The 19,704-nt window shown below is 52.8% G+C and overlaps 1 protein-coding gene across 6 annotated transcripts in view; it reads right to left on the bottom strand.

The window, feature by feature from the left end:
- The window catches only part of ABCB9 (ATP binding cassette subfamily B member 9), a 31,225-nt gene extending 13,153 nt beyond the window's left edge, over window positions 1-18,072 (bottom strand). Inside the window, exons 1-5 of one of the 6 annotated variants that reach the window (XM_047697604.1) lie at window positions 17,995-18,072; window positions 9,040-9,724; window positions 4,374-4,488; window positions 3,690-3,820; window positions 2,651-2,856 (exon numbers count right to left, since the gene is read on the bottom strand). In XM_047697604.1, the coding sequence (XP_047553560.1) occupies window positions 2,651-2,856; window positions 3,690-3,820; window positions 4,374-4,488; window positions 9,040-9,640 (1,053 nt within the window). In that variant the 5' untranslated portion in view covers window positions 9,641-9,724; window positions 17,995-18,072. Of the gene's footprint in view, window positions 1-2,650; window positions 2,857-3,689; window positions 3,821-4,373; window positions 4,489-9,039; window positions 9,728-15,118; window positions 15,334-17,994 lie in introns of those variants that run through there. The other 5 variants (XM_047697605.1, XM_047697603.1, XM_047697602.1 and 2 more) reach the window with 5 other exon arrangements.
- Window positions 18,073-19,704: the final 1,632 nt, after the last annotated feature.

The raw sequence follows: 19,704 nt of genomic DNA, 5'->3' as shown, positions 1-19,704 counted from the left end.
GTCCAGGAACAAAAGGATAAGACCACCCCCCACTCCCCCCATCACCTTCTAGCTTCATTGGACAGACTCAGAGAATAGACTCTAGCTGGGTTCTTGGGTGAGCTCCTGAGGTCCCAGGTCCCGAGGGATGGGGGACTGATCATGAAGTCCTCTCCAGTACTTAAAGGTGGTTATTCCCAAACACATAGCTTTTGGTAATTCTCTCAGAAAAGGAGACTTGACACCTGATCCTGTGCTGGTATAAGACAGGGAGGACCTGAAGAAGATGTGGATACACACAATGGAATACTATGCAGCCATCAAAAGAAATGAAATCTTGCCATTTGCGACAACGTGGATAGAACTAGAGGGTATTAGGCTGAGCGAAATAAGTCAATCAGAGAAAGACAATTATCATATGGTCTTCTGATATGAGGAAGTTGAGAGGCAAAGTGGGGGGCCTGGGGGGCAGAGAAGGAAAAATTGAAACAAGATGGGATCGGGAGGGAGACAAACCATAAGAGACTCTTAATCTCACAAAACAAACTGAGGGTTGTCGGGGAAGGGGAGTAGGGAGAGGGTGGTTGGGTTATGGACATTGGGGAAGGTATGTGCCATGATGAGTGCTGTGAAGTGTGTAAACCTGGCGATTCACAGACCTGTACCCCTGGGGTTAATAATACATTATAAGTTAATTTTAAAAAAAGGGGGGGATGCCCTGGATGGTTGTTCAGGTTGTACATAATACAAGAAACACTAAGTATTAAGGGGGTGCCATTTACATTATCAACATATATTAAATTATGGTAGCGCCTGAAGACTGGCACAGAGATTCCAGAACTCCTAGCCAATTCTAGATGGTGGTGGAGGGCTGTGAAATCTGGCTGCATGCGTGTGTATGACTGGGTATAGATGGCTGAGAGATCATCCCAGGTGTCGGATCACAAGGCTGCCGCCCACCACAGCTCTTGAAGCGGCCCCTGGACAGAGCTGTTCAGGCCTTGCAATAGTTAACATCCTCAGATTCTCAAACCTTTTTTTTTTTTAATGTTTTATTTATTTATTTGACAGAGAGAAAGATCACAAATAGGCAGAGAGGCAGGTGAGGAGAAGCAGGCTCCCTGCTGAGCAGAGAGCCTAATGCGGGGCTCAATTCCAGGACCCTGAGATCATGACCTGAGCTGAAAGCAGAGGCTTAACCCACTGAGCCACCCAGGAGCCCCAAGATTCTCAAACCTTTGAGGAAGGTTGCCAGAGAGGCCAGGCCAGGATCATGCAAGGGCGCGTCCCATGACCTTCAAGGCTCGCTGAGGCCATCGGAAGCATGCAGCGTGTTCTGGCATCTCGGGTGGAGCCATTCTGTGTCCTGAGTCATGTCTGGCCGAGGGCAGTGTGTGTGGGGCTTGTGACGATGACGCGGGGGCTGGTGGCTGTACTCACGCAGGTCCCAGCAGGAGAGCTCCAGAGCTTCCTTGAGGCCCCGCCCAACTGAACTTGAAGGCGGGGACTGAGGTGTGCAGGGCCGGTAAATGGGGGGAAGCTCTAGGGTTTCCTGCCCTGTCCTGGGGGCTGGCCGGAAGGCAGGAAGGGCGGGGTGGGGAGCAGAGGAAGGGAAATGGCTCCAACTCATATATTTACTCTTTCTACTCAGGGAGGAAAACAGAGGCCCGTGACCGGGAATCACGGGGGAGAGGGCCCTGCTGGGTACGGGGCTCTGCCAGAAGGCGCCACAGTGGTTGTGGGGTATAGGATGCACTTAGGGGCTGGCCTCATGCTATGGGCACCAAAGGTTCTAAGTGAGCGGGTCACTCCTGTCCAGGAGGCCCCCTGTCCCCTCAGGCCTGGTCCCTGGGGAAGGAGCCCCCTGCACCTGTCTAAACCCAGTCTCAGTTGCTTGCGGCTCAGGACCACCCACCAAGAGGGGGAGCAGGAGGAGGCTGAGGCAGGGGTCTCGCTCATCAGGCTCGCCTCCCTGGCAGAGGCAGTGTCAAGGAGCAGCTAGAGGGGCCCGCAGCCTGCCACTAGCTGCTTCGCGGGTGAGGGCCTCGATCCTGGGGCCTGGGCCACCCCCACATCGACACTCTCCAGAAAGACAGCGAGCTCTGCGCTCAGTGTAAACCAAAGTTCTTACAAAGGCCTACAGCCTGACCTTGTCACCTCCCGGCCCTCATTCCCTGTCGTGCCCCCTCAAGCGCGTTCCAGCCCCACTGGCCTCCCGGAGGCTCCTCAAATACACCGGGCACGTTCCCACCTCAAGGCCATGGCACTGGTTCCACCCTCTGCCTGGAACATGCTTTCCTGGAGATGTCCCCCTCTTTGCTCAAATGTCACCTTCTCAGGTGCCACCTGCCATGCCCCCCCAACTTTATTTTCCTCCTTAGCACCCACCACCTTTCATCATTCTGTACTGTTGCTATTCCTGCTGTCAATTACCGTCTGCCTCTTGCACTAGAACATGAGCCCCTTGAGAGCAGAAGCTTTTCTGTTCCACCGATAGATCCTGGTGCCTGGGATTAGGACACGATTCATAAGGATCCCCTGAATGACCGAACGCACAGGTGGGTGGACGAGTCCTTCAGTAGCCCCCAGGGCCGCCCCAGAACCCCTCGTGAGGCTCCTCCCTCACTCCAGAGCCCTGCGCAGACCCCAGCAGGGACCCTGGGGGGCCTACCTTGTAGTACTTGCCGTAGATGTCAGACACCATCATGATGATGGGGAAGCCCATGAAGGTGACCAATGACAGCTGCCACGAGAGGCTGAACATGAAGACCACCACGCCCGTGACCTTGACCGTGTTCCGCAGGAAGATGTTGATATTCTGGGAGACCAAGTCGCTGACCATGGTGGTGTCCGAGGTGAGGCGGGAGATGAGGTCCCCTGGAACACACAGGCAGCTCAGTTCCCACTGTGGCAACGGGGCCACCGTGGCTGGGGGCAAGGAGACAAGAAGGGACTTCTGAGACAGGCAGCAGGGAGCTCGGGCCTCCCCTCCTTTCTGGGTGGGGAGCGGAGCAGGGGAGAGAAGAGCAGACACCCCTTGAGGGGTGCTCTGAGCCTGGCCCCCAGCACTAGCATCTTCTGAGGTCACATCCCACCGTATGGGGGAGGCAGCTGAGGATCAGAAAGGGAAGGTTCAGCTGGTGCCACACGGCCTGTCCCTGACCGAGTCGGAACCAAACCCATCTCTCCTCCCTGTCACTGGCAGAGAGGATGACCCCCTCTTCCCTCAGGGAGAAGCAATCATCTGGGCTGGGAGGAGGAGGGAGGAGAAACTTTCAGCACTTGCCTCCTACTATCGTTCCCGTTTTCAAGATGAGAAAACAGAGGCTCAGAGGGGCTAAGTTAGCGAGTGTTGGAACCAGGACGAGTCTGTCTGAGAGCCTGGGATCCTGGCCGGATACTGTAGTGCCCTGCGCCCCACCCCTCACACCCGCTTCGAGCTGAGCCTCTCTGGCCCCAGGCTTGGACAGTTCTGGCCTTTGTGGTTCCCAAAGAACAGTGGAAAGCAAGTTCTTGGCTCCTGCAGGGACCTCGGGTGGCCTGGCCAAGGTCCTGCCACAGTGGCCACAGCTCATAGCCAAACCTCAGCCAGCGGGGCCTCCCAGGGTGTCTCTATCCTGAACAGGATCTCGGGAAAAGCCAGCCATCGAAACCCCCAGCGTGAGACGCGCCCCCTGCCAGAGGCCACCCCGGGCTGCTGGAGGACCAACCTGTGCGATTCTCGTCAAAGAAGCTCATCTCCTGGGACACCAGTGAGCGGAAGAGACGGTTCCGAAGGCGAATGTTCAGTCTGGCAAATATGAGGGTAAAAATGCCGCCCCGAACACCTGCGGCAAATGAGCTAATTGCAGATAAGAGATGTTACACAGAGCACGACGTCCTGTGGCAACCCACAGCCATCACCCCGGCTGCCCCCTCCCGCGGCTGGCAGGTGTGGGCCCCTCGCAGGGCAGACACGGGGAGGGACCCAACCTTGGGCCCCCTTCCAGGGCTGGCACCACCATGCATCCTCCCTTGTTCCCCAGCTGGAGTCCCCATGATGAGGGCAGATAGGGGACTGTGTTTACTGGGGACGAGGAACCCCAGGCTGCCAGCCAGACCCCTCTTCCTTCCAGAACAGCACAGATGAGGCTGTCCCTGGTTTCCCGCTTGGAGAGTAGCCAGGGAGGTTGAAAGGGGAACCTCGAGGCCTGAAGCCAATTTTCGGGCCAAGAGGGTGTGATTCGAGGGCAGCGATCCATCAGTGGATACAGGTTCTGAGCCTGTTTGGTTGTTGGTTACCATGATGAAGGGCTGAGGGACAGGCTCTCCAGGGCCCTCTCCAGGGCCTCCCTGACCTCCCTCCCCCTGCCGTGGGCCTGGAGAGGCGGGGCGTGGGGGCGTGAGCATGCTACCTGCCGATGGCCAGCAGGCACATGACAATGACCGCTGTGCTGAACTGCTCCATGCTCTTCTGGATGACGATGCCATCAATGGCCCGGCCAGTGTAGTAGGGAAGGAAGGTCTCTCCTGCCAGGAGACAAGGAGGGCTCAGGGGGCGTCTGTAGCCAGGGGAGCCCGTACCCTGCCTCCGCTCGCTCCACTAACCGGGTACTCTCTCCTGGCGAACTCCTGGCAGGAGGTGGGGTGAGGGCCCATACAGCTTCAGGTCCCCCTCTTTTCAGAGCAGGAAACATGGTTTATTCAACAGATATAGACTGGGGCGATCTTGTTAATAACAGCCACCAGGCCTGAGCGTGTGGAGCCATGGGACTTCGTCCCCTCTGCACAGACACGGCAGCTGGGCCTGTTATCACTGCGTGTTACAGACGAGGGCAGTGAAGCTGAAAGATGGGCCACACAGCCGAAGTTCACTCGGTGCTGGGCACTGCTGGAGATCGCCATCCGGCCCCTTGGGTGGAGCGCTTTGCCTTTTGCCATGATTTCCCACCTGTTATCCTCCTGTATCTTCAGAACGTGCCAGGTGGAGTGGGGAGAGGGGGCGAGTGGGACTCACCCCCATTTCACAGAGGTGAATGGGAGATCAGAGGCGGAGTGCTCTGCCTGGGACACCAGAGGTCACACGGCACAGGGCAGGTAAGAGGAAAGGCCAGGACTCAGATGCAAACTGGCCTCCCATGTAGGGGCTCCTTCCTAGCCCCTTCCCTCCCAATAACCCGGAAAGCCTGCTCTCAACTTGTGGGAACGAAGGACACGGGACTGCAGGTGGTCAGACCAGGCCGTGTCCTCACTGCCACTACGGTTCCTCCCACGGGCGTGGCCTGGCATACAGCAGGAGCTCAGTAAGGGTCCTCGAAGGAGTCTTGGCCAGCTCTGTGGAAGACAGGGAGGCCTTCTATGGGGTTCTGCTGCCCTCTGCTGGTCTTGGCACAGGGACCACAAGGTGGCAGCCTTGAGGGCCTTGGTCCCCATGCTCTGCTAGATGGGGTCCCTCACCACCACTGTGGAGCCCACCTGAGCTGAAGTCTGGCCTCAGTTCACCCACGGGGAAGACAAGGGCATCAGCGAGCTCCAAAGGCAGCTCCAGTAAACATCAATGATAATACTAAGCACAACAGACACTTGGGGGCCCTTCCTGGGGAGCAGGCACTGCGTCAAGCATGTGCACAAACTCTTGTTAAATCCACGCAAGAATGGGGCGCCTGCGTGGCTCAGTGGGTTAAGCCTCTGCCTTCGGCTCAAGTCATGATCCCAGGGTCCTGGGATCGAGCCCTGCATCGGGCTCTCTGCTCAGCGGGGAGCCTGCTTCCTCCTCTCTCTCTGCCTGCCTCTCTGCCTGCTTGTGATCTCTCTGTCAAATAAATAAATAAAATCTTAAAAAAAAAAAATCCGTGCAAGAATCACATGAAACTCTCCAATCCACTGGCATATCCTGGGGCTCCACCTTCAAAATACAGCTGACCCTTGAACAACACGGGTTGTGCAGGTCTGCTTACACATAGGTTTTTTTCCATAAACACGTTACAGGACTATAAATGTATTTTCCTTATGACTTTTCTTTCTTTCTTTCTTTCTTTCTTTCTTTCTTTCTTTCTTTCTTTCTTTCTTTTTTTCTTTTAGAGAGAGAGAGAACAGGAGCAAGGGGAGAGAGAGATGCAGGCTCCCCGCTGAGCAGGGAGCCCGATGCAGGGCTCCATCCCAGGACTCTGGGATCATGACCTGAGCTGAAGGCAGACGCTTAACCCACTGAGCCACCCAGGCGCCCCTCCTTATGACTTTTAGCAACATTGTCTTTCCTGTAGCTCACTTGATTGTAAGAATACAGTGTATGATACATAGGACATACAAAATATGTGAAATCTCCTGTTTATGTGACCAGCAAGGCTTCTGGGCAACAGCAGGCTATTAGTAGTTAAGCTCTTAGGGAGTCAAAAGTCATACCAGCGTTTTCAAGCTGCCCCCATGTTTCTCAAGGTCAACAGTACCTCCAGATCCAACCTCTTCCACTGCCCCTACTGCTCCCACCTGGGTTCAAGTCTCCAACCTCACCTGGACTTTCTCAGCCAACTCCTGGTTCTCCCTGCTGCCACCCTTGTCCCCATCAGCCTGTTCTCCACGCAGCACACAGTGGGGCCCTAGGAAACCCAGTCAGACCTGGTCACTCCTCAGGCTTCCAACTCATTCAAGGTAAAAATCAAAGTCCTTACAGTGGCCAGTGGTGCCCTACAGGACCAGGCACCTGCTACTGCCCTGACTTCATCTTCTACTCTCTTTCCGTCTACCCTCCCACACCACCCCAGCTACGCTGACCTCCGCTTTCCTTTCACAACCAGGCACCTAACTGCTTCAGGACCTTTGCACGGGCTGTTTCCTCTGTGTAGAGCATTGTTGCCCTGGATATCTGCTTCCAAATCTCTTTCAAATCCCATATGCCCCCCAATAATCTCATAGGTGTGGTATTGCGATTCTTCCCATTTTACAGATGAGGAAATCAAGGCAAAGGTATTTGCCCAAGGTTTTCTAGTCGGGTTGCTGTGAAACCCAATATAAAAGAATTGTAATGTACTAGAAGATGCTCCACTGGTTGAGTGAGAATTATCAGTAGTCACAGTCCCTACCTTGTGGGAAGTACTCACTTTTCCCCGCACCGTGCTCCAGCTTACCCAACTTTCACAAGAGCCCAGCAAAACCCTACTTTCAGGATGAGAAGCTGAGGCTTGGCCAGGTTCTGTAACCTTGACTCAGGCGATCAGTGCAGTTGGGGGCCTGATCTCGAGTCCAAGCCCTTAACCTCCACGCAGTCCTGCAGGCTGGCAGACTCTGCTCCGCGGTATTTTAGGACATCTGTATTCCCCGAGCACACAGCAGCTGACAACAGGGCCCCAGCAGGGGGCGGAAACGAGGTCATGGGTGACATCTGGCTACACAAGCGGGATGGTTATGTGTTCATTCATTCCATGAGCCCGCCTCTGTACCAGGTTGTGGGCTGGGGTGGGGAGGGACCTGGGGTGAGTCAGACCTGGCCAAAATGGCCCAAAGGGGCTCAAAGCCTGGTAGGGGAAGCAGGACAGTGGACTCATGATTTTCGTGTCACTAGTGCTACAGCTGAGGTGCAGATAAAGAATCGCAGTCACTGTAATCCAAGAAGGCTTCTTGGTGGAGGGGATATTGGGACCTTGAAACATGAGCAGGGAAAACTCTCTGGTTAAATGGAAAAGGGTCTGCCCAACACTCACAGGCACTAAAATATATTGGGAGCCTTCCAGGTTCCAGGAGCTGTTTGCAGTGTCTTATCCATATTAGCTTGCTGAACCTTATAAGCCTGATCACGACTGGTACTGCTATTATGCCCATTTAACAGATGAGGAGACTGAGACCCAGAGAGGTTAAGTAACTTGCATAAAATCACAGAGCAGCAGAGGGTCTGGGACTGAGAGGGCAGAAGGTCGATAGTGAGAGGACAGGGGTCAGCTCTGGGGCCTGCCTGTCCTCTCTGAGAACAGTCTGGGTTTGGGGCCACTCCCAGATGCTGTCTGTTAAAGGTGTAACAACTCAGAATGGCTAACATTCCTGAGCACTTACCACACTGTACCAAGCTCTGGACCTGCCCTTCTCCTATCCGTTTTATTCAAGTTTTCCAACGTCAGGAAACATGGGGGATGCTAACAGTCTCCATTTCATGGAAGCGAGGCTCTGGAAGGCCTGATAACTTGCCCACAAGCACACAGCCAGGTAGGGAGCAGGACTGCAATGCATGTCCAGTGCTCGTGGCCCCCGGAAACCATGGAATTTTGACCTTGAGATGTCACCTTCCCACCCGCCTTATCTGAAGAAGCGCTTTCACACTGTTTGGGCCAGAACCAATAGTAACAAATGCATTTTACATGACAAACCCGGACACACTCACTTCACACGCAGGCACACGTACCTAAAATAAAAGTTTCACCACACAGTACTTACTCTAACCACAGACACCGTGTTCTGACAGTCTCTAGTATATCCTGCTCTGTTACAAAAAATGCTTTGTTTGACCCAGTGATCCCACTTCTGGGAACTTATCCTACAAATACACCCACATTTATATGGAATGTGTACAAACAAGGTTATTTACTGTAAGAGAAAAGACTCGAAACAACTCAAAGGGCCAAGAAAAGGAGACCAACTAAATAATCTCTGGACTGGCCTCACAGGGGACTATTATGCAGCCAAATAAAGGAATGAGGTACTGACTGGAAATTTCTAAAATATGTCATTAAGTGGTAAAAGCAAGACACGAAGAACCGTGTGAGAGGTGGTGAGAGTAACAGGTCCATTTTTGCTTGTTTGGCTTCATCAGGAAACACTGGGAGAATGTATACAAGAAATGAATAAAAGTGGTTTCGCACCCACTTGGAAGCTTCCAGAACATTTCCTGTAGTTAGCCCTCGGCAGGGAGATCAGGACCGTCAGAGGCAGAACTGGGAATGGAACTCTCAGTATTCACCTCTTCACATCAATTTGATGTTGAACCATATGAATAAAATGTCAAAAGATTTAAGAGGAAGGATGCAGTGGTTATATAACTCCCCCCCACAAATTGCTTTCCAGGGTGCCTGCCAGGCCCCCGGGCTCCTCACTTACCCAGAGCTGCCACAATGAGGAAGAAGGAGGCCGCCACAAGGAAGGCCACGTCAGGCTTGGTGTAGGACAGCAGCTTTTGCAGCGTGGCCCCCGATGCCTGCTCACGAGGGGGTCGGGGCTCCCTCGGGAAGCCGTCGGCCTCGGCCTCAGCCCCCGGCTCCAGGGCTTTGGCGTCCGGCCGCACCGTGGACAGCAGCCACCAGAGCACGAAGGAAGCGGCGAGTGAGATATAAGTCCACACAAAGAGGGCCCAGAACCATGGGTCCCGGACTGGCTTGCGGACCTCGGAGAAGAGCAGCAGCTTCACCATGGTGTAGATGCCCACGAAGAGGCACACGAGGGCGATGACCGTCCAGGAGGCTCGAAGCCGCCGCGGCCCCAGGGCGCTGTTCTTGGCCACACCGATGGTGGCTCCCAGCAGCAGGCAGCTGCGGTAGAGGCAGGCCGCCCAGAGGTCCAGCACCGAGTCAAAGATGTTGAAATGGCGGATGTCCTCCAGCAGGCTGCGGTCCAGGTGGCTGAGGATGTAGATGGCCGTGGTCATGCCGACGTCCATGCTCATGAAGGCCAGGGTCACCACCACCGCCTTCCACAGCTGCATCCTGCTGGCTGGCGGTGGGTGCGTGCCAAGGAACAGGCTCTAGCTCATGGGGGCAAGGCCATGGTCCGTGGGGCGAGGCCAGACCTACTGGGGGCAACAGGGCAAGGGGTTCAGGTTTGCGCCTTGGTGGCTGTGTGCCTCGGTGTCCCCCATCTGTGAGAGGGCAGTGACGGGAGCACCGAAGTCATAGGACTGGTGGGAACATCCCACTCATTCAAGGAGTGTTTCCTGAGAATCAGTGGGTATTGGGTGGGCCAGACTCTGTTCTGCGTGTTGGGATTTAACAATGAACAAACACGAAGATCCCTGATTTTGTGGAGATGACACACCCACGTCAGAGACAGACCAACACAATAAGTAAATGATACAGTGTGATAAGAGCTAAGGGCTGGGGTGGGGGGGGGAGAGGAATGGGGTGCAGGGAATTGGGGGGCGATGGGGAGGGGAGAACAGTTGTAAATAGGGGGTCTGGGGAAGACCTTACTGTGAAGGTCACACTTGAGCAAGACTGAAAAGAGGTTAGGGAGCCCGACATGCGGATATCTGGGGGAAGCATCCGCGGGTGGAACAGACAGTGCCACGGCCCTGAGACAGGAAGGTGCCGACGTGCTTGAGGGATCCCACAGGGTCAGGGAGGTGAGGGTGACGGCATCTGGATGCAACTGAGATAAGCAAAGAGTGCTGTTTTTACTACTTGTAACTAGTATGAGTACTAGTACTATTATACATTACTAGTACATTACTAGTAATACTGTACATTACTACTACCGCACTACTACTAATTTCTCTGAACCCATTTCCTCATTTTTAAAACAGCATGAGTTCGGTGCATGAACATCTGCTCTGGGCACAGTGCCTAGCACATACCCATTGCTGCTGACTGTTACCACTGTATACAGTGGGTGCCTAGTAAATGTTTGTTTCCTGTTCTCCCCAACTCCGGCCTTAGACCAAGAAGTCAGGGGGATGGTGTGGTTGGCTACAGGCCCTAGAGCAACCCAGGGACTTTCACATCTGCCTGGAAGTTTCCAGAATATTTTCCTTCAGCCCAGGTTGCCCTTTACCCCCTGACCTAGGCCCTATTGGCTTTCTGGAGTTTGATGTCTGCTTTGGCCAAAGCAACCCCCCAAACACTGGGCCCTTTGGGGCTGAGCCAGTGCCTAGGAGACCCCAGGAGCTGCAGGGACATGGCAGGATGTGGGCCTGATGGCAGTGTTTGGAAGTGGGACCTATCCAGGGCAGGATGGGGACTGGGCTAGGGGTGTGCCTCTGAGTGCTACCTCTTGACTTGGGTCCATCCCTTTTCCTCCTGGGTTATTTGTCATCTGGTCTGCAAAATGAGCAAAGTTCTGGAGTCCCCATGTCAAAAGGAAAGGCATGGAACGCCAGCAGGGGTTACTCTGAGTAGTGACTGGGATGGGGGTCAGCTAGAGAGACCCTTTCCCGTACAGCTCTGGTGCCCAAAGGCTAGTAGCTCACATTCTGGAGTGACAGAAACCCCACAAACCCCATGAGGCAGTTGCTTCCACATTCCCATATGTAGTTGGGGGAAACTGAGGCACAGAGAGGCAAAAGCATGTGCCCCATATCACTCTGCCAACAAAGGCCCAAGGCAAGACTTGGGCTAATATGTAAAGGATCCCAGCACCTAACTCTCAAACTCTGTACAGCAGAGCAGGTGCCTAGTAAGTATAAGCAAACAGTTATGTAACATAGCCCTTCCTCTGGGCCTGGTCTTTTATAGAATTTTTATTTTTATTTATTTATTTTTAAAAGATTTTATTTATTTTATTTGTCAGAGAGAGAGCACAAGCAGGCAGAGTGGCAGACAGAGACAGAAGCAGGCTCCCCACTGGACAAGGAGCCCGATGGGGGACTCGGTCCCAGGACCCTGGGATCATGACCTGAGCCAAAGGCAGCAGCTTAACCGACTGAGCCACCCAGGTGTCCCTTATAGAATTTTTTTTTTTTAAAGATTTTATTTATTTATTTGTCAGAGAGAGAGAGGGAGAGAGAGCGAGCACAGGCAGACAGAATGGCAGGCAGAGGCAGAGGGAGAAGCAGGCTCCCCGCCGAGCAAGGAGCCCGATGCGGGACTCGATCCCAGGACGCTGGGATCATGACCTGAGCCGAAGGCAGCGGCTTAACCAACTGAGCCACCCAGGCATCCCTCCCTTATAGAATTTTTAAAACATTTTTTTCTAAATAGCATTTAACTTTATCTTCTATTTTAAGTAGGCTCCATGCCCAACATGGGGCTTGAACTCATGACCCTGAGATCAAGAATCACATGCTCTACTGAGTAAGCCAGCCAGAAGCCCCAGGCCCAGCCTTTTATACAGGCCATGCACTATATGTGTTTGCTTATTTAACCCTTGAAACAACTTGTGAGGTTTGTACTATCCTCAACCCCATTTAGCAGATGGAGAAATTGAAGCCCAGAGAAATTACGAACTTGTACAAGATCACACAGCTGGTGAGTAGCAGAGCGGGATTTGAACCCAGAGCTATCTGGCTCCAGAATCTGGGCTCTAAACTATGAAGCTAAAACACTTGTCAATTCAAGTGCTGATAGGGAGTGTTTGTGTAAGGACTTGAATGCATGAATGTGATTTAAATACATGAATCTTCACAAGGACTTTGTGATCTATTATTATCTCCATTTTACAGTCAAGAAGACTGAGGCACAGAGAGGTTAAGTGAGCTGTCCCAGATCACACAGCTAGGAAGTGGCAGAGCTGGGATGTGAACCCAGGCTGTGGAGTTCAGAAGTCTGTGCTCTCAGCTCCAAAGCCCTAATGCTTCAAAACAGCCTCTCCAGGGGCAGGCAAGACCACCTAATGTCGCTGGGGGAGGTGGAGTCTGAGATGCAGAAAGGACCCAGGGGCTTAATAGCCCCTGAGCCTGGGCCCCATCTAAAGCCTAGCACTTCCAGGTAAGACTCAAATCAGTGCCAGAGAAGGATCCCCTGTCAGCAGCTGGGGCTCCAAGGAAAGCCAGGGCTGAATGGGACCAGGGGCAGGGGAGGGAGCAGGGCAAGTGCTGGTGGGAACAGACACCCCCTGCCCAGTTCCCTGCTCCACCCCGAGCCCCAGCTGGGCTGCCAGCAAAGGCTTCCGTCTGCTGCAATGCAGAGGCCTCGGGAAGCCAGTGAGTGGGTGAGCGTGATTCGGAGCCCAGGGAGGGATGATCCTGGCCCAGTGCCGCACCAGGCCTCCGGGCCAAGCCACCGCCTGCTACCCAGGCCCTGCCAGACACCCTGGCTGTTGCTCACCTCTTGGTGGGCACAAGGAGTCCTTTAGCCCTGGAAGGGAGCTGGAGTTCAGAAGTAGAACAGGAGGCAGATCTGCCCGAGACCAGCTGAGGGACTTGGCACACTCTTCCTGCTCCCACTCCCAGTCCCTGGAGGAGTTCCTTCCCAACACCCCTCCACTTGGGGTGACGTCAACCCCATTTGACAGCCATCAACACGGGGACCCCAGATGTCTACCTTCACCAGAATAAGCAAAGTTTCACACTCCAGCATTACAGACTATCTGAATCACATTGTATGGATGGGGAAACTGAGGCACAGGGAAGCAGGGGGTGGAGGCTGTCTAGAGTCACCCAGCAAGCTGAGGACAGAGCAGCTATAGCACCAAGGCCTCATACTCCCAAGTGCTGAGTCCTTGTACTCCAGGCTCTGATGGAGCAGAATCCAACTCGGTTCGGGTTACAGCCCTCGGTGGGGACAGGCTACTCTGTTATTTTTAAAGTTACTGAGCAGGAGGGTGAAAGGGACAAGACCACTAGGCAAGACTGTGAGGAGCGGAGAATGAGGACCATCGGGCTGCTTGGAGGCCCAGCCCCGCTCTCCAGCTTCCGTTATCTGGAGGACGCGGCCGAGCTCAGCCAGGTGGAGCTGGAGGGCAAAGTGTGAGCACATGGGTGACGAGAGTGGCCCAAGGGACAAGGACAAGGTGGTGGCCAGAGGCCAGAGCAGGCACTGCCCAGGATGTGACAAAGCCTGGGGAAGACAGGGGCAACTCAGCTTGCCCCCAGATGCTAAGGAATGGCACAGGGTTAGCAAATGACCCCATCCCCATAGGGGGTCCTGCCGAAGGCTTTGTCTCAGTAGAAATGGTGGTCAGGGCACCTACCGCCGTCAGCTGCACAGAAAGAAAGTGCAACACATAGGAAATAATAAATGACAACTATTATTACAACCGTAACAGCTACTGTTTACGGCGTGCTACTCACTGCCAAACAATGGGCTAAGTGCCCAGCATCTCCCATTCGAATTCATCCTTGCCACTATTGTGGGAGGTCCTCGCATGATCACCCCCACTTTAGAGATGGGGAAACAGAGTCCTGGAGAAGATAAGTGGCATGCAGAGACCAGGCAAAGGCAGGACTGAAACCCAACACTGGACTTTCTGGACGGCACGTGCCCAGGCTACTCACGGACCTAGGTGGTCCAAGCATCTTGGTCCACTCCTAACTTTTCACCCCATACGGTCATCACACAGCAGCAGAAAGGCCCATTCACTGCTCAGCACACTGGCTAACGGAGGGTTGTGTCACGGGGCGGGGGGTGTTCCGGATGCAGTGCCAGGACGGGGCTGAGTCCACTTTGTGCCATCCTGACTCCAGCCTTGCTCAGTCCACCGCATCTCATGCTGGGACTTGCCCTCTCTCAGAGACTTGGGAAAGTTGTTTCAGGTAACTCGTGGCTGGGGAGCTACGGTGGCCTTTCTATAACCCTCCTCTGGTCACCTGCCACCTGCCCTCTGAGGCAGGGATGGAGGCCAGCCTGTCTCCAGGGGGTGGGGCAGAGGGCAGGACAGTGAATCCTGACAGACCAGCTTCAGCTTAAAGCTGTTTTTAATGACATCAGGTGGGGGGAAGGAGCCATCCTGTTTTAACACAGATCCAGAAATAAGGGAGGAGCCCCTGGGAACCCACAGGCTTACTGCCAGGGTGAATGCGTGTGGAACGTCAGCCCACTGACCAGCGGGGGAAACTGAGGGGTAAGGCAGGCCCAGGTCGGCCCCCCTGGGCTTCTGCCACAGCCAGGGTGCTCAGGACCCGTGGGCAGGCGCCCGCTGTAGAACGTGGGGAGCCACGGGAAGTCGCACCATTCCGATCGTGGGGGGAGAACAGCCATCGCAGGATCCTCCCCAAAAGCCACCCCCACAATTTTCCAAGAGGCAGCGGCGCGTGAGGAGTTAAAAAAAAAAAAAAAAAAAAAAAGCAAGCAACATTCGTCCTGCGGGCGTGGAAAGGATGCTGCTGCAGGGATGGGGGGCTGGGACCTGCAGCTGAGGACGCCTGGGGACAGGAGCGGGGGCGAGAAGGCTCCCGGAAGGCTGCCACCTCCAAAGGTGCTGCCTACTCCACCTCGGAGGCAGGGGGCCCCAGACGCCCCCAGCCTGTGTCCGGCTTGGCACCTCGGCCTGAGAACGACGTGTTCGGGGGACCCGGGCGCCGCGCTCTTACCTGTTACCTTACCTGGCACCAGGTGAGCCGTAGGGAAAGGGCGCAGGGGGCTCGGGTCGTCAGGGGCGCAGGTTCCGCGCGGCTCATTGGAGACTGCGCCCGGCACTGCACTCGCTCCGCTCCTCCCGCCGCTCCTCCCCTCCTCCCACCCGGGCTGCGCCGCGGCAAGGTCGGAGCGGAGCGGGGCGGGCGCCCGGGCCAGCTGACGGGTGGGGCGGGGCCCCCGGACGGGGCGGGGCATCCGGGGGCGGGGCCAGAGCTAGCCCTCCCCCCATCACCTGAGACGGGCCCCGCCCCCTCCCGCCCAGCGGGGCCCTCCAGCTCTGTGCTCCAAGCCCAACCTGGTGGGGGCGCTAGCTCTTTACTGGGTCTTTTCCTCCCGAGGGACAACCCGCCAGCCCATGTGGGAGTTACGATCTTTGCTTTTTTCCTTCCTTCATTTCCCCCCTTCCTTCCTCTTTGTCGTTCTCTCTTTTCTTTCTTCCAACAAATATTTGTGCAGCACCTACTATGTGCCATGTGTCATTCTACTCTGTTGAGATGCAGCAGTGTGCAAACAGAATCCGGGCCCTGCTGGGGCGGGCACTCTAGTGAGGGAGGCAGGCAAAACCCACCATACATAAATTAGTTACATCTGGTTGGAAGGGAAGACATTTTAGAGAGAAAAGTAGAGCAGGATTGTAGGGATTGAGAGAGGGGAAGCAGCAATACCCACTGAGGGACTGCTAGGGGCAGCGTGCTAGGAATACAGCTGAGTGTGAAAAAAGGAAGACCCCCGGGGGCGCCTGGGTGTCTGCCTTCTGCTCAGGTCCTGGTCCCAGTGTCCTGGGATCAAGCCCTGTGTCGGGCTCCTTGCTCACGGGGAAGCCTGCTTGGGTTCCCTCCCTCCCTGTCTCTCTCTCTCTGTCAAATAAGTAAATAAAATCTTTAAAAAAAGAAAAAAGGAAAAACCCCATCCTTTGCAGAGTAGGGGAGATAGGAAACCAACAGGTAAGTACGTAAGATCATTTCATTTAGTGGTAAGTGCCATAAAGGAATAAAACTGGGTGCGGCCACGGAAAGTGACACAGGGCCACTCAAGCTGGGAAGGGCTCTCTGGGAAAGGTGCAAGGTGACCAGGCTTCCGGGCAAACAGTGCGGCCTGAACCAAGAACCTGGGAAAGTAGGTCAAGGCCCAGAGGGGGTGGCAGGTGGGGCAACATATCCCCTCACCTCTCCATCCTTCAGTCAAAGGCTTAAAGCACTCTGAATTTAAAATAGCCTCTGCCACTCACACGGACAGCCTCCTTCAAGGAGAACTTGGCAAAGTTCAGATTTTAAAAAGCATTTTTTTTTTGACCCAGTAGGATTTTCTTCTATAGATAAGACTGGTCGAGGGGAGCAAAGATCCTAGTTTGCAGATAGTTACTGTAGTAGCAAAACTCTGAAAATACCTGTAATACCCTTCCATAGGGAACTGGCCAAATCATTACAGAGCGGGGCTCAACAGAAAAGTGCGGCAGGGAATAGAGCAACGTATGTTTGTATGTGTCTGCATACAGAAGCTATGTAGGTACGGAATGACCTCCTAAATGGATTGGGTAAAACCAAGGGACAGAATAAAGTTGGAGCAGGCTAACGTTCATGCAAACACAAAAAGCAAATATATGATTGTACGTGAAGAAAGTATCCTGGATGGGCTATCCAAACGTCAGAGTGCCTCAGAGCTCGGTCCAGATCCAGGTTCCAACATCTTTGCTGAGTGAAAACAGCCGTCACAGTATTGAAGGAGGAAAACAATGTTGGAGGACTGATGCTGCCTGACTTCCAGACTTACTATGAAGCTACAGTGATCAAGTCAGTGTGGTTTTGATGAAAGAGTAGACACACAGATCAATGGAACAGTATAGAGAATCCAGAAATAGACCCATGTAAATCAGTCAACTGATCTCTGACAGAGGAGCAAAGGCAGTACAAAGGAACAAACACAATCTTTTCAACAAATGGTATTGGAAAAACTGGACATCCATATGTTAAAAAAAAAATCTAGACCCAGACCTCACACCTTTCACAAAAATTAACACAAAATGGACCACAGACCTAAATATAAAATGCAAAACTATAAAACTCTAAGAGGATAGAGAAAAAAATCTGGATTTTTCTTGGCTATGAAGACGATTTTCTTTTTAAAGATTTTATTTATTTATTTGACAGAGAGACAGATCACAAGTAGGCAGAGAGAGAGGGGGAAGCAGGTTCCCTGACGAGCAGAGAGCCCGACACAGGGCTCCATCCAGGACCCTGACTGAGATCATGACCTGAGCAAAGGCAGAGGCTTTAACCCACTGAGCCACCCAGGCGCCCTGTATGGAGACGATTTTGCATGCAACATCAAAGGCATGATTCATGAAAGAATTGATAAGCTGAACTTCATGACAATTAAAAACTGCTCTGCAGGGTCGGGTCGTGATCTCAGGGTCCTAGGATCGAGTCCCACATCGGGCTCTCTGCTCAGGAGGGAGCCTGCTTCCTCCCCCTCCCCTCACTCTGCCTGCCTCTCTGCCTACTTGTGATCTCTCTCTGTCAAATAAATAAATAAAATCTTTAAAAAAACTGCTCTGCAAATATATGGTCAAGAGAATGAGACGACAAACCACAGACTGGGTGAAAATATCCACAAAAACCTGTATCTGATAAAGTCTGTTATCTAAAATATACAAAACTCAACAATAAACAACAACAACAACAAAAACCAGCCCAATTTTGAAAAGAGGCAAAGACCTGAACAGACACCTCACCAAATGAGATATACAGGTAATGAATAAACATATGAAATGATGCTCCACGTCATGTTATTAGGAAATCGCAAATGAAAACAACGTGATACCATTACCGACCTCATAGAATTGCTAAGATCCAAAACACCGACAGCACCAAATGCTGGGGAAGACGTGGAGCAACAGGAACTCGCACGCACTGCTGGTAGGAATGCAAACAGTACAGTTACTTTTGAAGGATTTGGTGGCTTCTTATAAAACTAAACATACTTTTACTGTATGATTCAGCAATCACATTCCTAGGTTATTTACCCAAATGAGCTGAAAACTGATGTCCATGTAAAAGCCCGCAAGCAGATGTTTATCGAAACTTTATTCATAATTGCTGGAACTTGGAAGCAGGCAAGATGCCCTTTAGTAGGTGGATGGATCCACTGTCGTTGATCTCTGTCAAATAAATAAATAAAATCTTAAAAAAAAAAAAGAAAAACCCCATCCTTTGCAGAGTAGGGGAGATAGGAAACCAACAGGTAAATACATAAAATCATTTCACTTGGTGGTAAGTGCCACTTACTTATATGTGGTCCATCCAGACAATATACTAGTATTCAGTGATCAAGCCACTGAAAGACACGGAGGAAACATAAATGTCAATTACTAAGTGAAAAAAGCCAATCTGAAAAGGCGAGGGGATGATTCTGATTATATGACATCTGGAAAAGACAAAACTATGAAGGTGGTAAAAGGATCTGTGGTTGCCGGGGGGGGGGGGGGGGGGGGGGGGGGGGGGTAGGGGTGGGGGAGGGATGAACAGAGGGTAGGGATGGGGGAGGGATGAACAGAGAGGGCGCAGAGGATTTGGAGGGCAGTGAAACTATTCTGTATGAGACCATGATGGTAGAGGTGTGTCATTCTACGTTGTAAAAAAACCACAGAATATACGACTCCAAGAGTGAAGCCTAATGTACGCTGGGCAGTAATGTGTGATGTGAAGGAATGGGTTGTAACAGATGTACCACTCTGGGAAGGGATGTTGACAGTGGGGGTGGGGGGGAGGCGTATGATCAATCTCTGTACTTTCCACTCAATTTTGCTGTGAACCTTAAACTGCTCTAAACAGTAAAGTCTAGGGGTACCTGGGTGGCTCAGTTAGGCATCTGCCTTCGGCTCAGGTCATGATCTCAGGGTCCTGGGATCGAACCCCGCATCGGGCTCTGTGTTCAGCGGGGAGCCTGTTTCTCCCTCTCTCTCTGACTGCCTCTTTGCCTATGCCTACTTGTGATCTCTCTCTCTGTGTCAAATAAATAAATAAAATCTTAAAAAAAAAAGTTAAGCCTATTTTTTAAATGGTTAAAATGGTTTTATGTTATGTGTATTTTACTGCGGTAAATAAATTACAGTGTTCCTAGCAGCCTCATTCATGACATCTCCAAACTGGAAACGATACAAGTGACCTTCATCGGCAGAATGGCTCAGGGGATGGAGTGGTCATCCGGTGGAACACTAGGCTGCCACGAAAAAGCACAGAGCTGCCACTACACAGGACAAGAGCCATGAATCTCACCAATAGAATGCTTAGTGAAAGAAGCCTCATGCAAAATAATACATAGTATCTGATTTTATCTGTATCAAATTCAACAACAGGCAAGACTAATCTTGGCTCTTAGGAGTCCCCATAGTGATTAGCCTTGGGAGGTGGGTAGTGGCTGAGCAGGGACACAGTGGGGGCTGGAATGTTCTGTTTGGGGGATCTGGATGCTGGTTACATGGGTGTGTGGTTTGTAAAGATTCACCAGCTGTACTCCTGACATGTGCCCTTTTTTAATAGTG

The sequence above is a fragment of the Lutra lutra genome, chromosome 12 (genome assembly GCF_902655055.1).
Source record: "Lutra lutra chromosome 12, mLutLut1.2, whole genome shotgun sequence".
In the NCBI taxonomy this organism is placed as follows: domain Eukaryota; kingdom Metazoa; phylum Chordata; class Mammalia; order Carnivora; family Mustelidae; genus Lutra; species Lutra lutra.
Note: the sequence above shows the minus strand (reverse complement) of the source record. Positions and strands in the feature narration are given on the sequence as shown.